The 18,512-nt window shown below is 39.0% G+C and overlaps 1 protein-coding gene across 1 annotated transcript in view; it reads right to left on the bottom strand.

Annotated features, from left to right (window-relative positions):
• LOC121368203 (nitric oxide synthase, inducible-like) overlaps window positions 1–18,263 on the bottom strand; it is a 19,722-nt gene extending 1,459 nt beyond the window's left edge. Inside the window, exons 1-9 of the mRNA XM_041492835.1 lie at window positions 18,177–18,263; window positions 16,732–16,901; window positions 16,074–16,284; window positions 15,468–15,555; window positions 13,618–13,745; window positions 12,364–12,518; window positions 2,516–2,707; window positions 1,925–2,065; window positions 1–316 (exon numbers count right to left, since the gene is read on the bottom strand). The exon at window positions 1–316 is cut by the window's left edge and continues 1,459 nt beyond it. Of these exons, the coding sequence (XP_041348769.1) occupies window positions 242–316; window positions 1,925–2,065; window positions 2,516–2,707; window positions 12,364–12,518; window positions 13,618–13,745; window positions 15,468–15,555; window positions 16,074–16,284; window positions 16,732–16,809 (1,068 nt within the window). The 5' untranslated portion in view covers window positions 16,810–16,901; window positions 18,177–18,263 and the 3' untranslated portion in view covers window positions 1–241. The remainder of the gene's footprint in view (window positions 317–1,924; window positions 2,066–2,515; window positions 2,708–12,363; window positions 12,519–13,617; window positions 13,746–15,467; window positions 15,556–16,073; window positions 16,285–16,731; window positions 16,902–18,176) is intronic.
• Between the last annotated feature and the right edge of the window lie 249 nt (window positions 18,264–18,512).

The following is an 18,512-nucleotide window of genomic DNA, read 5'->3' on the forward strand; positions in this document are numbered from 1 at the left end:
GACACTTTGTCCGACGACATACACGACTCGTAACGACTCGTAACTGGTAACGACTGTATGCGCCACAGTCAGTTCAAATCATAGAGCACGTCGTACTGTATGAGCCACAGTCAGTTCAAATCATAGAGCACGTCGTACTGTATGAGCCACAGTCAGTTCAAAGCATAGAGCAAATCGTACTGTATGAGCCACAGTCAGTTCAAATCATAGAGCACGTCGTATTGTATGAGCCACAGTCAGTTCAAATCATAGAGCACATCGTGGATTTCTCCACTCTCTGTTGGGTGCATCCTGCTACCCACACCGAGGGTCTACCCTGAAATTAAGAGTTGGACAATTTACTCAATTTTACTCAATTGATTATTTTCTTTTTAAAAATGAGCTATTCAAGCGACATGCTTTTTTAGGAGTACACGAACGAACAAATATTCATGCAGACTTACATGCTGCTACACGTTCAAAGCATACACATATGGATGGGTATAAAATAGCATGCCAAATATTTACAACGGAAGGCTTTAAGCACGATCACACAAAATAAAGAAGGAAAAGTATTAGCAATTTGGCGAATGTGGTCAGAAAATATGTAGCTAAATTAATATTTCAGTCTGCTTTAAACATTTAGAACATATCGTCCACATCTGGTTCACACCTACAACGCGAACATATAACTACATTTAATTTTTCTCTTTTCTACAAACATACAAACACTCCCCAGCTAGCACGGGTGTACTCGATTTTTGCGCAGGCGCTGGCACTTGTTTGATCAACTGTTTTGACTAAGGGTTGTCTCAAAACTCCAAATACGTCTTCATATATGTTCATGAGATGACATACCAAAGCAAAGAGTGGGATGGGGGAGTCCTCTATGTATAATCGTAATATGTAGCATAAAACAGCACACAGTACAGAAACAAGTCACGACTTGTCATCCTGCCTCTCCATTTCAGGTTACTGCAGATCAATACAAGTTCTATGTGAGAATATATAGAACTGACAAATGCAACAATACTGAGATGGTCATGTGACTGCTAGTCTTAGGGAGTACTCTCCTTTGCTAACTACCTTGCAAGAAATCAAAATAGGTTGACCAAGAAAACTGTGTTAGCCACCCTCATGCCAGATCACCACCTCGTGTTGCTGTTATACACGTGGCATCATACCACTTATACAGTTGTTATCAGTTAGTACTGAATATAACAAGTAACTTGAAACCAATGGGTTATTTAATTACTTCTGAGATCAGCCTATTGGTAATCATCAGAGAAAGATTTCAAAAGGAATATCAGAATTTTGTATTAATGTTTTATAACTAACTATTGCTAAATGACACTAGTTTAATGTGCTACAACAAGTAACGACACGACACACATTGGTGTGGTGCTCTTATTGAATTATTAGTCACGTACTCAAACATTCAGTCTCTTCCACCCAAAACAAATGCTCAATTTTCTACTTGTAGGTGGGGTACCGAATATTCGATTTTGGGCGAGTGCTAATAAAAACAATTTCTTGCTACCTTTTGCACAATATACAGTGTGTATACCATACCAACTGCTTTTCGCCCCATCCACACCACACCAACCCCAACCCCAGTCTACCACCTCCCAACCCCAGTCTACAACCCCAACCCCAGTCTACCAACCCACCCCCACCCCCACCAAGTATCGTAACAGCCTCGCCAACCAGCTGTAGTTTACAACGTGTCGATAACAGACGCCTATTAGCGAACACACGTGAGTTGATTTTGTGTATTTAAAGCAGGAGAACATTTAACGATATTATAAAATGATGACTATACACCGCGGCCTTAAACAAAAGTAAAAGAAACTGAACATTTCGAATAAACTTTTTGGAGAATGGATAATAAAACGTTCAGCTATACAGACATTTTGCGACTTTGCGAATACGATAACAGCCTTACCCTGCAGCAGAATGTGTTTGTTACAAATGGAACTGATAGCGTCTCGCAGGGCTTATTTTTCATCCTGTCGGCATGGTCATCTACGTGCTCAACTTGCTGATCTTGGATCCCGAAAATGTCTTTGTGTAGTCGCTTGGTATACTGAATTAGACAAGCGTGAGTGACCTTACTTTTGTGCAGCCACTTGGTATAATGAATTAGACAAACGTGAGTGACTTTACTTTTGTGTAGTCGCTTGGTATACTGAATTAGACAAACGTGAGTGACTTTACTTTTGTGCAGCCACTTGGTATACTGAATTAGACAAACGTGAGTGACTTTACTTTTGTGTAGTCGTTTGGTATACTGAATAACTTAAAAACCAGAAGAAACCAGCATCAACTTACGCTAAATAGGTTTATATACAAATATATTAAGTTTATTTATTTTAACGGCATTTTACATTGGTTGAACAATTTAAATTTACAAAGTTCTGTAAAATTGACGGTGATAGTTTGAAGCCTTTTTCAACTTTAAAAAACAGTTGATTCTGTCATACATTCTTTTCCAATGAAAACATCAAAACCATATGTCTTTGTAAAGCCTTCTTACCTGCAGTTTGATGATGTATTCATTCGCACTGTCAGCTGACAAACTACCCTGTTCCTGTAGAATTTTCTCTAAAGTTCCTATGACATCAGAAGCCATTTTTACATTTCCGCAAACGTAAAAATGTCCCTCTTTCATAAAGATATCATTGAATACATCTGCTTCATTTTTCAACAGTAGATCCTGAACATACACCTGTAAAACAATAAAACCTAGCCATTTGTCATATTGACTGAAACAAATTTCTTAGGCCCATAAGGATGTAAAAAATGTGCAGACGGAGCGAATACTTTGAATTGTGTGACGGAAGATGCTCTTAATTTAGTTTTCGCCTGTGGTGATATTAATTGTTTTACAGGGTCGTGTGCAGTTCCAATATGCACTTAAGCTCAGGTGGGCAACTTGTTACGTAATACCCCCGCGCGACGGTCGTCGAGCTTTTTCTATTACACACCCAGGCCAGGTGTGGAGGCCATGTGGCCAGTAGTTACGTAATACCTCCATGTGACCATGGAATCTCTAGCGAACTGGCGACAGTAAGTCTGACCATCTAAGAAAAATATGCCGGCGTGGTCGCTGTGGAAATATCACGTGATAGGGGAGGACCGCGATGTACCCCCAGGCGATATTGGGTTTTATAATAACTAGCTAGGGTTTTAGAGATATCGGGGAGAAACATAGGAAGGCTTCCAGGGATCGCTGTCCGTCCGGACTGGTAATTATATATTTTCTGCTCTGTGTATAACCTTGATATGATTAATGTGACTTTAAATATTTTAATACTGTATTATACCAATATTATGTAGACGGTGCTGCCGGTCATCTGATGCAGTAAGCTGTAGGCTCACTGTCTAAATAATTATTAAAGCTTAGCCAGTCATCCTAGAGGACCTAGGTAAACTGTAGGCTATTGTCTTTATTGTGATAGGTACCAGTATTAATTCTGTGTTACAAGGTTACTGAATGAGTAGTAAGGGTTAATTAAAAATTAACCAGTTAGGAATAGAGTTGTAATTCCTTTATTAATTAAGTTCCCCTGGAAGCGTTTCTCAATTATCACACGTTACTGAATGAGTAGTAAGGGTTAATTAAAAATTAACCAGTTAGGAATAGAGTTGTAATTCCTTTATTAATTAAGTTCTCCTGGAAGCGTTTCTCAATTATCACACGTGTGGGTGTTGTGTAACGGTGAAGTGATTAGCATATTGTGTAAACTAGACACCTAGAGATTAACTAATTAAGTGATCAGTTCTGGGTTGTTATTATTTGTTGTTCTAAATTAACTACTGCAGCTTTATACATTATTTTTACAAATTTACTAAAAGTAGCAACGTTGTTCACTAGAAAATTAATTAATAATAAGTGCGTCATATCTAAACATGGATAAGAATTTGCTGGATAGGCATACGCTCACTGTAGTAGAGATTAAGCGAGCACGTAAGGCCGAGTTAGCTGAAATCGCGAGTGAGCGGGAAATTGTTTTAACATCAGCTAAAACATTAGGAGATATAAGGACAATTATTATCCAGGAAGTTTTTGGTGATAGTCCTGTTATGGAAGACAGTGAGATTGTTCCAGAGATAGAGATAAATGAGTTAAGTGTGGAACAACAATTAGCTTTTAAAAAGTTTGAGTACGAAAGAGAAGAACGTGCATTAGATAGAGAGAGAGAAGAGAGAGAGAGAGAGAGAGAGAGAGAGAGAGAGAGAGAGAGAGAGAGAGAGAGAGAGAGAGAGAGAGAGAGAGAGAGAGAGAGAGAGAGAGAGAGAGATAGAGATAGAGAGAGAGGGAGAGAAAGAGAGAGAGAGAGAGAGAGAGAGAGAGAGAGAGAGAGAGAGAGAGAGAGAGAGAGAGAGAGAGAGAGAGAGAGAGAGAGAGAGAGAAGAGAGAGATAGGGATAGAGAATTCCAGTTAGCAAAATTAAAAGTGGAACATGAGTTAAAGTTGAATACTGAAGAAGTTAGACGGGAAGCCGGAAATGGGTTTAACATGTCGGAGGCTTATAGATCAGTGCCTGTATTTGATGACCAGGAGGTAGATATGTTCTTCCAACTTTTTTAATGGGCCGCTAAGCAGCTAAATTGGCCACAGTGTAAGTGGACATTGTTAGCCGTGTCTAAGTTTAAGGGGAAGGCTAGTGTAGCTTATAATTCAATGAGTGATGAGCGAGCAAGTCAGTACGACCTAGTTACGGCTGCAGTGTTGAGGGCGTATGAATTACGACCTGAGGATTATCGTTTATGGTATAGCGAGTTGAGAAAAACGCAGGGTCAGTCTTATAGTGAGTTTGTAGCTAAGAAGGCAGAGATGTTTGATAAATGGGTGGTTTCTCATCAGGTAGAGTCATATACCGAGTTACGGGAGTTGTTGATCTTACAGGACATTAAAAATGGATTACCAGTTAGCTTACATATTCATTTAGAGGATCGTGATGTCAAAAAGATAGAGGAGGCAGGCATAGTGTCAGATGATTACGTGTTAATACACAAAGCTCAGACAGTACAGGGTAGCTCTTTACAACAGGGTGATAAGAAGAAATTTCAGCCAGGTTTTCCCCAGGAAAGTAACTATCGGGGAGAGTCATCTAGTTGGTCAGCTAGTCAGGCAAGGAATGCACCTGGTGGGCAAAGTAAGGATAGGCCTGCATTATCAGCCAATGCACGAACTTTTCGTCCACATTGCAGTTACTGTAAAAAGGATAACCATCTTGTCGGGGACTGTTTTAAAAGGAAACGCGATAATGCGCAAGTGGTCGGTTTAGTGAGGTCAGCTCCGCTAGCGAGAGAGTTAATGGTTAGTCCCATGGCAGAGAAAGTAAACCCCTATGTGTCCACTGGTATGGTTTGTGATGTGAAACAAGAATTGAGTCCTAAGGCAATATCAATCTATCGAGATACCGGCTGTAGTCAGTCGCTGATAACGCAAGAGTGTTTAGCTGGTATTGAGAATTCAGATACAGGATGTAGTTTGGCTTTAACCTCAGTTACTGGAGAAAATATGGTTGTCCGGTTACATAACGTTTTCTTGTGTTCGAAGTTTGTGACGGGACCAGTCGTTATGGGTGTTTTGAAGGACTTGCCTGTTGAAAACATAGGAGTTTTGTTGGGTAATGATTTGACTAGTCAATGTTGTCAGCCGAAATGTGACCAATTGTTAATTAAAGACAGCCCTTTACCAATAGAAGAGAGTGAGGTTGATGAGATTAGATATCCTGCGTGTGTAAAGACTAGGGCTATGGCCAGTAGGGTAACACGATACCCAGAGGATATTTGTGATTTGTCTGATATGTGTGTGAGCCATGAAATTGGAGTGGATGAGGTTATCAGTAAATTGGTAGATAAGTCAACTGACGAAATAAATGTGGTGGAACCTGTTGACCTCCCGCAGAGGGTAAATGAACCAGTTGTGTTTGATAGAGGGGCCTTACGTTGTAATAGACAAGAGTTAGTTCTAGAGCAGGGGGCTGATCCAAATTTGTTGGCAGCTCGCACTACCTTGTTAACTGTGGACAAGGGAGTATTAATGATAAGAGAGTTAGAGATAGAAAGGATAGGAAGCAACTGAGCCATGCTCAGAGCAAAATAAAATCAGTGTTTGATAGGAAGGCTAAGAGTCGGGAATTTAAACCAGGGGATAAAGTGCTGCTGTACCTTCCCATTAAACGGGGTTCATTACAGAACAGGTATTTCGGTCCCTATGTTGTGCACAAACGGGTTAATGAGACAGGGTATGTGATAAACACTCCTGATAGGGTTAGGAAAAGTGGGTATTGTCACATCAATTTGCTAAAAGGTTATTTTGACAGACTGCCGATAGTTCCAGAGTTACAGGTCCAAATTGAGAGTCACTCAATTTCCTGTGATGACGTCAAGACTGCAGAGAACAAATTAACCAACAGCCAGATTATAGCAGACTTGAACCCCCAACGAGCAAAGTTGACTACGTTGAAACAAGACAATGTTTCCATTTGTCAGGACCTTCCAACGGTTACCAACACCTTAAGCCAAGATGTGCGCTTGGAACCGAACGCTACACCGATTCGACAGCATGCCTATCGGAGAAAACCTGGAAAACGTGCGACACTGAAAAAGAAGGAAACGAAGTTCCAGTGGTCAGATGAACGCGAGAAGTCATTCAACCGTCTCAAGCAGATGCGCTCCTCGTCTCCTGTGATGGCAGCGCCAGACTACCGAATGCCTTTCAAGCTAGCTGTGGATGCCAGTGACGTGGGAGCTGGAGCTGTGCTGTTCCAGGAAGACGAAAATGGACTGGACCATCCTGTAAGTTTCTTCTCCAAAAAGTTTGACAAACACCAGGTGAACTATTCCACTATAGAGAAGGAAGCTTTGGCCATGGTACAAGCTCTGAAGCATTTTCAGATCTACGTGAAATCGGCAGTGCATCAAGTGGTGGTCTTTACTGATCATAATCCGCTTACCTTCATTCACAGAATGAAAGCCGCCAACCAGAGAGTTTTGAGATGGAGTCTTCTTCTGCAGGAATTCCCAATTACCATTGAACATATCAAGGGCACATCCAATGTAATCGCTGATGCCCTGTCCTGAAGTTGAATGTTATTATAATGTGTTGACATTCTTGATTTCTGTTTTGTTTTTATATATTTTATTTGCATACCAGGGACTCAGAGACTCAGTGTGATTACTGGTAGTCACCTTATTACATGTGTTATAAATGCCCGGATGCGTTAGTTAACGCGCTTTTTGTTTTAATGTAGTATATTTCCCTATTCCTAGAGTAGAGGAAATATCCTTTTTGAGGTGGCGGTGTGTGACGGAACATGCTCTTAATTTTGTTTTCGCCTGTGGCGATATTAATCGTTTTAGAGAGTCGTGTGCAGTTCCAATATGCACTTAAGCCCAGGTGGGCAACTTGTTACGTGATACCTCCGCGCGACGGTCGTCGAGCTTTTTCTAATACACCCCCAGTCCAGGTGTGGAGGCCATGTGGCCAGTAGTTACGTAATACCTCAGAATTACCTTTCAGTCATTTCGTGAAATGTCTGGAATTTCCAGTCATTTCGAGTATTGCCTGGTGGTCACAGGCACTTCGCAATATGACTGATATGTTTAGGCATTACTAACTGGTTTCACAGATTGACTGTAACATATATACCACCACCACCACCCCACGACAAGTCACGACTAATTGTACGACCGTCGCACGACAATGCGTGACAATGCACGACTAGGCGCACCACTAGTCACGCATAATCGTGCGACGATGGTGCGACTGTCATACAGTACTCCAACAAGTCACGTGAGCAATCGTGAGGCTGGAGAGTTGCTCCATCACTCGCGACAGCGTAAGACCGCCCAATACCTGTGGCAAGACCATCGTACGAGCACTGCCGACCTTCCTACAACAAGATACGATAAAATAGGTCGCAGCCAGGTTTGAACATGTTCGAAAACCTCGCTGCGACTGATTTCGGTCGTGCCACCATCCTAGATCATCCACGACAACTGGTGACTTGTCGCACGACTTTTCTATGATTGTCCGCGATCCGCAGTCGCAGACGATCGTAAATTGTCGTAAGTTGTCGTATCTCTCAGTGTGATTGGGGCATTAAACAGTTGTCAAACAAGGTAACATATCATTGACGTAATATACAGTTCTCCATAGCAGCTTTAACCAATATTTAACACCATGTATTCATTTACAATATTGCAAAATAGTAACATTTGGATCAATTTGACTCAAAATACAAAAACTTGAGATCGGTAAAATCACTTTAACCTAATTGTATATAATTACTGCTTTACTTGGTTTATTTCTGCAGAAATTGATAAAAGATACTTTTAAAGATTTACTAGTTTTATTATTTATATTCTGTAACAAACTAAATGTTTAAAATGCTGTGGATAAAAAATAAAAAATTCACTGACCATGACTGCATTTTACCTTCGTATGTCCGCATTTCACCTCTTCTGACCATTCTTACTTTATTATAATTTATGGTAACAAAATAGAATCTACCCATTGGTTGATTGTCATATACAGCGACTTGAAAAACAGCCAATCAAGTTCATTTAAATTTTCGTAATGCGAACATTTTGTCCAGGCAAAAATCGTGGAAAACCCCATTACAATGATTCACATACTAGATGGTAAACGTGTCACCAGGCCTATCTCGACTTTGCTAAGATCTCCTAGGGTAAAAAGCATGCAGTTTTTCACCGTCTGCCATTTTGCTTTTTAATGGACATTTTTACCACCGAGGAAGTACTTTTTCTATCCCACATGGTAGCATATGATGGAGTCTTTTTCTGTCATCCATTCTGTAAATAAACTACAGTCAAAATTCGATAATTCGATCTTGAAGGGGACGGCGAAATAGTTCGAGTTTCAGGGAGTTTGAGTTTTCAAAATTAATATATAAGAGTTAAAATTAGCTGGATGCTTTCGCTTAATATTGTAAGAAGCGTGTACTTCACTGCCTACTTCTAACCTCTGAAGACTATGCATCGCCAGTTGAAAGGCGAATTAAAATATAACTATCACCCAACCCCTTTTGTTGGCATCTTCCAACTCCTGTGATACACTTATTTTGCGTATATTGTAAAAGTAAGTATATGATATAATGAACGTTGGTGTATTTTGCAGATGTCAAAACATGGTGGAACGTAACCAACCTATAAAACACTGAATGCCGAATAACACTCAGTAGATCTGTTCACAAAATTATTTTTATCATTTTTATCATTTTAAATAAGAAAAATCATTAAAAAGCACTAATGCAAATCAGGAACTAACATTTATTTTTAAAAAAAAGCGCTAACAATTATTACAAGTGCTCTTTGAAATTAACCAGACTGTATCTGAATTATGTATGACGCCATGTATGAACAATTCAATTCAATTCATGAATCAATTCTTTATTCACTCCGACCATATACATGGTACGTGAGGTAATATAATAATATAACATTTACGAACACCGACACCCAAACACAGGATCAGTGCGTTCCGTGTAGCCGGCGATCTATTATTCTGTCATTATCACCGTTAATCATCGACAGCCCAGACCACCCGAGTCAGGCGCGTTTCGTCTGATCGACATGATTGACAAGTCAGTCGTCTTTAAAATACTACCAGCAACGACAGTTTGATCAATCCACACGCGTCGAGTTTTTGAGATGCATAAACAATTACATCTTTATGGCGGGACTAAAGAATTATGTCAAGAGATCGAGGTTATCGAGTGTTCGAATTTTGAGTTTTCGAAGGTCGTTATTACTAGTTTGTATAGCAATTCGGCCGGGACCGTCGCTTCAAGTCGAGAGATCGAGATTTTCGAGAGATCGAAGGTGGAGTTATCGATGTTTGACTGTATTATGAACAGACAAATATGGCTGGAAAATAACTTTTTTATTTGACCATTTTATCGTAAAGAACCTACATTATCGTATTTGCCGTGTTCGTTTTGTATGCTAAACACACTACAAATTAATAAGATAGCTTTTATAATGAAGGTTTTAATAACAAAATATTTATTTAAAATTGTCTCATGATCTCACATCACGATCTCGCATTAATAATATTTTAATATAACGTCATATTACCAACGATGTCATATTAAACACAAGCAAGTGATATCCCATGTGGGATAGTAAATTATTTAAGTCTTTGATAGCTTTCTTTCATTTCATGTATTTTTGTGCTTATATCCAATTAAAGTTCAAGCACGCTGTCCTGGGCACACACCTCAGCTATCTTGGCTGTCTGTCTAGGACAGTTAGAGGGTTAGTTGTTAATCGTTAGTTAATTACTATCTGGGCTGTCTGTCATGGGATAGCTCTGCCTATTTGCGATATACGGAGTTATCGGTAATGATTAGAGTTATCTTTTCTTGGGAACAGGTATTTTGTTTGCTTTGTCTTTGGTTTGGGGGTACTGGGGAGTCGTTCTCCCGAAAAGTGTAGTTTAACATAAATAAACTTTTTAAATGGCAAGTATATATGAATATTAGTAATTATATTAGTCGGAAACATCTTTAAATGGGTGTATACAATTTTTGGCAATCGACAGAGAATTAAATTCTGAAGAGAAGAGGAAATTTCATTAAACTTATCTTGGGTCGGACATGATGGTCGTGAGTTAAACCGGTGAGGCCTAGTGTGTTTAAGGCCATCTAAAGTTGTTGTTTTTTTGTTTTTTTAACGACACCACTAGAGCACATTGATTTATTAATCATCGGCTATTGGATGTCAAACATTTGGTCATTTTGACATGTAGTCTTAGAGAGAAAACCCGCTACATTTTTCCATTAGTAGCAAGGGGTCTTTTATATGCATGCAAGATAGCATATGCCATGACCTTTGATATACCAGTCATGGTGCACTGGCTGGAACGAGAAATAGCCCCATGGGCCCACCGACGGGGATCGATCCGAAACCAATCCCGCATCAAGCGAGCACTTTACCACTGGACTACGTCCCACCCCAATGAAGGCCATTTAAATGAAAACATTTTTGGGTTAAAATATATTTGCAAAATAATCCGTAAATTAGTTTTAAAATTGCTGTCTAAAAATGTCTAATTTTCCTATTTAGATGCTAAAGAAGGCGTTTAAAGAAATACAAATTTTTAATGTTCCCAGGGGAACATACCCCAGGAACCCCTACATGTCTCGGGGCCACTTCGTGCCATACTTAATAACGACCCCTATCACTGCGCGCAACCCCCCCCCCCCCCCACACACACACACACACACCTACAAAAAACCGGTCCTACGGGGTCTGTTGTATAGTAATCGTTTAATGTGCCAAGGATAATAAAAGGCATTATAATATATCGAGTGGCCTCCAAAAAAACCCCCGATAACCCTACTGAATATGAAATTGGATAAAAAGAATGGTGACTGTAAGTTTAATATTTCACATTCAATATGATTTAAACCCAACTGAGCACCTCTGGGACGAAATTGAACGTAGGATACACCACCGCCAAGTGCTGCCTGCAATGTTGCAGGAACTTCGTGATGCCGTCATTTATGAGTATGACAACATCCCTAGAGCCTTCATACGGAACCTGTTGCTATCTATGGAACGACGATGTGCCGCAGTGATCAACAACAATGGTGACCCCACCCATTACTAACTTTTCGGACCCATTCATTAGCGATTTTTAATTACTCCTGGCTGGATAACTACGTTTGCTAATTGAAACAATAAAGTTCATCCACAGACACCTTCTTGTTCACATTGGGTTTTTTTTTCTGTAATAAAATATCACCTGAGAAATATCCCTTTAAAACTGGGCATATTTGATGATAATGTCACACCTTGCGTTTCTTTTGTCGCTTAATATTTATATACATGTGTATATATATGCTTAAAATCTTACTTTTGCCCTTTTGTCCCTCTTTTCACCCCCTCTCTTCATGATACCATTCCTACGGGCCTGTGTTCTCCATTATTATGTAGCTGTTATTGATAATAGCCGACGAAATGGGGTTGGGGGTGTGTGGGTGCAGAGGCCTGAACCCCCAATAATTTTCGCGGGTCCAAAGAATCCTTTTGGTCCTTCAATAATTCAACAAAAATTATTTAATTTTCCAGTCATTTTTGTGGAAAGTGTGGTATCTCTATTTCGTATAGATTTTGCCATTCCCAAAAATAAGTTGTCTCTATACCTGTTCCCAAGGAAAGATAACTCCTATCATTTCCGATAACTCCGCATATCGTGCGGGAATCGGGATAGCGAAATTAGAGAAGTGCGAGACTAAACAAATCGAGGCTAAATATATATATTTTTTAAATGTTGAGCAAAATGCACAGGGCTCGAGTACAAGTAGGTCGGGGTATGGACGAATTGAAAGACCCGTGTACCTTTTGTTTTCCTTCCTCTCTAGAAAAAGCAACGTAATAGTCATCAAGAATTCCTTCTGTTTTCATCTGTTGTAATTCTGTTTCATACAAAAAGTTTTCTTTTGGTTTTCGACAACCAAAATATAACTTTAATGTTCCCCATGACTCATTTCCATCTGCAGAGATCAAGAAGAATGCATAAGCGTACAACACGTGTGTGTGTGTGTGTGTGTGTGTGTGTGTGTGTGGAGTGGGGGTGGGGGGTAGGCGGAAAGGCAACTGTCCACACACCAGGGCTGGAGCCAATCCTACAAATACAGAAAATAAGCTTGCCTGAAACCTTTTCACAATGTACGTCCATCATTTTACCCACACTATTAGTTGTAACCTGTGAAAAAAAATGCGTTTGCAACCCTATATATAGCCGTTTGGCAATAATGCTAATATGAATCAATATTGTTATCTAGATTCGGGCATTTTCGTGAAATTCGGGCAATAATCAGCCTGCCCACTACAAACATTGGAGCACGTATGCCTATGGAACAATGCATGTCATTAAATGTTGTTTTTATTGAATGTACATGAACGATGATGATTAATTTCATTCCTTTTCATTTTAAATTTGTTTTAATTATTATCCCCAGATCAATGACAGTGACAGGATTGGGGAGCCCTGAATCGTTATCTTACAATATAGTTTTAATTACATCAAACAGATAACATAAAATCCTAGCAGTGATATGAAAACAAAGAGGAAAAAAGCGAAAGAGAAAAGTGGATACCATGATCTTGCTGATTTTACATAGTTTCAATGAATTCTGTGTAGATTTTTTAATTATTTGAACACATCGATCTGTCCAAATGTCCAAATTGTAATTTGTTTAAAGTACAATTCTTCTCATCCAAATTTCGTTCCCTTTAGTACATTTTCGAAAGAGATATTTTCTGTCTTATTATATTTAGACTGCAGTGTACGGCGATGGACGTATGCTCCGTTTTGAGAACTATAATTACCGTTATAGTGTTCCATATCACGCTTCTCAAAGTTAAACATTTATAGTTTTAAATTAAACACTTTGTATCCAAAACGAATTAAATTGCATTAAAAAATATTAAACAATTATTATTGAAGATATATACAATTATTTTAATTCGTAACCTTTTAATATAATAACTAACATAATACATATCATTTTCAATGTGTTCCAGACTAGATGTATTTATCAAAAAAGGAAAGTGGCCTCTTAACTGTTGATTAAACCAAGTGAATTTCACCTGCAATGTGCATCTCTTTGTCAATTTTTCTATGCTGCCAGAAACTCTTAAACGGTGCTATGCCACTTCCTGTACCAACCATCACAACTGGCAGTGTCATATCATCGGGCATTCTGAAGTCTGCGTATCTGACAAATAGTTTAGTAGGATCACAAATCAAGACTCAACCAAACGTTATGGATCACAAGTATAAAAACGAGTGATGTTGATAAAAAAAGGGCATGCTTCAATTGTCTATGTTCACTTTTCTGAAAATCTGGGTCTTTTAAAATCAGCCATTCTATTATTTTATAAAGGCGTTCGGGTAATACAAGTACTATGCATCTATACTGACAGCTATTGTTTTTGTGGACATGTGGTCTAAAATATAGGGTACAATGAATGCAACGGGATTGAAGGTCACGTCAAACCGTACTTTATGCACATGCTGAAGCATGTTATTGTTCGGGAGCAAAATTCTTGAAAATATCCAAAACGCGCAAGTCATGCCACTGACACCTTACAGTACCAGTTCTACGGTTATAAAGTCGGGATATCGAGATTCACATGTTGTGATCGACATTAGGTTAATGCAACGACGTTCACGATGCCTCGACTTTCTGGCATTGAGAAGGAAGGAGCCATAGGATGTCTTAGAGGTGATTTGTCGGCGAGGAAAGTGGCCCGTAGATTCAATTGCCACAACTCTACGATTGTGAGACTGCAGCACCGTCTACAGCAAACTGGCAACACATATGATCGACCACGCCCTGGTCCACTCCGTGTCACTACCTGCCACCAAAATTGGCAAATTTACCTGTCTCACCTGCACAACAGATTTCAACCTGCAACTAGGACAGCTACTATCACCTATGCCCCGACCAGTCCCACCAGCCAACAGACCGTACGACGCCAACTACGGGAGCAGGGCCTGCAACCAAGAAGACCCTACATTGGACCCATCCTGACACAGCAGCATCGATAACAGCAAATTCAGTAGGCTTGAACGCATCGTCGAGGGACACAACACCCTTGGGGACTGATCTTCTTTACAGCATGGCCTATCGGAACCAGCAACACATCAGTGTTCTTCCATGGCCATTTCTGTCACTATAGAACATGCTTGGGATACAATGGGGCGATTACTCTGGCTGCAAGCCCCTGCTTACACCCTTCAGCAACTGGAGGCAAATGTGGTTCGTGTGTTGCATCAGATCCCCCAGGCCTTCATCAGGAAGGTCATCTGCTCCATGAGACGTAGCTGTGCTGCCATAGTGGATGTCCATGGTGGCCACACTCGATATTGACATTTTGTACCACTTTACCAGAAATTATGTTTGGTACCCCACGCACAATAAGTGCTGGTTAATGAAATTAAAGGATGTTAACAACCTCTTGGACTTTGTTATCTCTTTGTAGAATAGTGTCTTTTTCGTAATACAGTGCCTTAATAGAATTTGCTTGCTACGTTCACTGATTTAATGACACGTGAGTTGGTGCTGCGTTTTCTATAGTTACAAAACCATATCAAACATAAAACCATACACGTTTTATCAATCAGAAAATCAAATCATGTGCTAATAAATTAATTTAAAAAAAAACATCTCTAAAATATATTTTTAAAAAGTGTTTATAGATGTTCATAAAAGTTATTAAGAACTGTCATAGTATAATCATAGTATGATATTCCATGTTTGATAATTTTTCCGTGTAAAAATATTAAATAATTCATAATTGCAATCTGTAAATACTCTTTTGTAATAAATGTCTGGACTGGTAAAAATGTCAGACTCGTTTCGTAAAATCAGTACGACACACAAACTCGTTTAATAATCTCTATATATTACTATATATAATAATATCTCACATACGGTCTCACAATGCATGGCACAATTTCTCCTATATCACAGCAGTTTAACCAAGTAGAACACACACCATCGTGGATAGGTCCAGCACCATCTGTAAATACATACATTCGAAGTTTGACAAACCAGATAATACATTTGAGGTAGAACAATGATATATTATATATCATTTGAAACACTTAGCTTCTGAACCATAGTATCAGAAAACAAAGTGTTTCAAAAGTAAAACATCAAAACTTTCATTTTCATTTTTTGTGTGTTCATTACTGCAGCAAAAACGTTTCTAAATTAAAATAATTTTACGAATCATGTACATATTGATTGTGTTTTTTGGAACAGGCTGTGATATTATAGTGTAGTAACCAGCCTCGGTGGTGTCGCGGTTAAGCCATGGGACATAAGGCTGGTAGGTACTGGTGTATGATCACTACACCCTTTTCTCTCTCACTAACCGCTAACAACTAACCCACTGTCCTGGACAGACAGCCCAGATAGTTGAGGTGTGTTACCAGGACAGCGTGCTTGAACCTTAATTAGATATAAGCACGATAATAAGTTGGAATGAAATGATGTAGTCAAGAAGTATAGGTTGTGCTGCAGTAGAACCATAACCTTGTGTCCTGTATCGAACTACAGTGATTGTTGCGTGGATCTGGTCTGGGGTAACGAGAGGGGATGAACTGATGCTGTAGTAGCGCAACTTCAACAGTGGGAGTTCGACCATAATCAGCGATGGCGGAACCTTCAATGAGGGGAACTCTTCGAGGACTTCCAGCAGGTTTGGAGTCTGGACAGACTTCCACGTTTCATAGAGCTCGGTCACCTGAGAAAATTATTACCTCACAGGTTAGTGTACAATTAAAGTCTCGAAAATGATCGATGTAAAGATATTTAACGTCCAAATATCCGTCTAGCTCTTTTACTGCCAGAGTACTCGGACTAGTTCTTGTGCTGCGATTTACCGAAGTGAAAATAGTTTCGTCAATTTAAAAGACGTTGTACTCGTAACTGTACTCTATAGTGAAATGCATGAATGTGTCCCTGAGTCGGCTTATAAAATAAAACCACGATATTTCTGAAGAAATTAAGGCAAAAACGTAATTGGCAGATTGGTTAATTCTGCATGCGAATCCTCAGACGAAGAAGTCAATTGTCTATGAGCTGAAACACTGCAAACAAAGCTAAAGTGGAAATAGATACCACGTTTTATTAAGTAAATGATTCGATTTGCAATGAAACTAGTAACTGCCTCTAAACTGCAGAAACTTACTTCAGAAAGCTGTATCAGTTGTTGACGGTGGGTGATCTTTGATGCCACGGTGGCCAGTAATTTCAGAAATGACTGCATAGGGGGCGTGGTTATGTCCAGGTAACGGGTAAGTGCTGTTTGGAGACTGCACTTCGGCAATCTCCTGAAATCATTCCAACTCTTCCACTTACCTTAAGGAAAACGAAAAGGACGGTTTGACTATAGCAGAACATTAGTTGTACAAGACATAAAATTTCCTGCCAACATCGGGTGAACACAAACACTGTATGGTTACTCGGTTACTGATGGAGTGGACTTTACTGATTTTGGTATGGCGTTATGTTTATTTTTCATATTTAGTTTTGACATTTTTACTGATTAGAGTCAAAATGAAGACAAGGTGCAGAGAAGAAGACATAAAAAGAAGAGAAAAAAGGAGCTAATGAAGTAAAAAACAAAAACAAATGCCATACACTTAAAACATAATATAGTTTAACATAAGCTATATATTTGGACGTCTACTAACTCGAAGAGTGTATTAATTGTATTTATTATTATTAGTTAAAAATGTTTAACGAAATGCTAATATTCTAGTTCGTTGTAGATACCGCAATTATGACAGAAATATCTTATTTATGACTAAATTAGATTGTTATAAATACTGATACTATTACGATATTGTCAATTGATACGGAATCTTGTTGATTTAGAATGTAGAGTTACAGACTTTGTTTATTTTGTCTCGTGAGTTTTGCGTTTGTTTCAGAATAAGACAACAACATGCAAATATATAGAGATTGTTTGAGCGGGAGTGTCATACGCAATCTATAGAACGAGTTTGACAATTATTTTATTCCTTGAGCGAGAACGATGGGTATAAAACAATTTCCAAAGGAGTTCTATACATGTTTTTGTGTCACTTTGCCAAATGTGATTATTTATGTATTACCTACAAACTATAATGCATAACAAAAGTGAAGTATGATTGCAATTGCTACAGTACTGATGTTCATGTTATCTAGGTTATAAAAACGCTGATTTACACATACATAAAGACAGTATGAAATAATATAAATACAAATTAATTGATCCCAGCTATATTATTGGCATAATTAACTGGTTTCCTGGAAAATTCTTGGCAAAAAATATTACGTACATATAAAAAATATTGATCACGTATCCAACCAAATAACAGCCACTTACTAGTATGTGTAACTATGAAGATGGAATTCAAAACCAAACTGTCACGTCGGGTATTAACTGTGGGAACCATCAAAGGACTGTCTTTCCCGTGTTTGTTCTTACCCAAAGGACTGTCTTTCCCAGGTTGTTACCCAAAGGACTGTCTTTCCCGTGTTTCTTCTTACCCAAAGGACTGTCTTTCTTGTGTTTGTTCTTACCCAAAGGACTGCCTTTCTCGTGTTTGTTCTTACCCAAAGGAATGTCTTTCTCTTGTTTGTTCTTACCTAAAAGGCCGTCTTTCTTCTCTTTGATTTGCACTTGGATTATTCGACTTGGTGGCGGCGCATTGTGGAGACGTGCCAGAATAGCGTTAACTACTGATATACATAGCCCCACTATACTACTCGCCCCACTCTACTACTGAGATACATGTGTGCCCCTGTGTGTGTGTGTGTGTGTGTGTGTACTGAGATACACCGCCCCACTGTACTACTGTGTGTTTGTGTGTCTACTACTGAGATTTCACCCGCCCCACTTTAATTTAAAAACTAATACTTCTTCTTCTTCTTCTTATTATTATTATTATTGTCTTTTTTCTACTACTGAGATACACCCGCCCG

Source organism: Gigantopelta aegis, chromosome 3 (genome assembly GCF_016097555.1).
Source record: "Gigantopelta aegis isolate Gae_Host chromosome 3, Gae_host_genome, whole genome shotgun sequence".
NCBI classification, from domain to species: domain Eukaryota; kingdom Metazoa; phylum Mollusca; class Gastropoda; order Neomphalida; family Peltospiridae; genus Gigantopelta; species Gigantopelta aegis.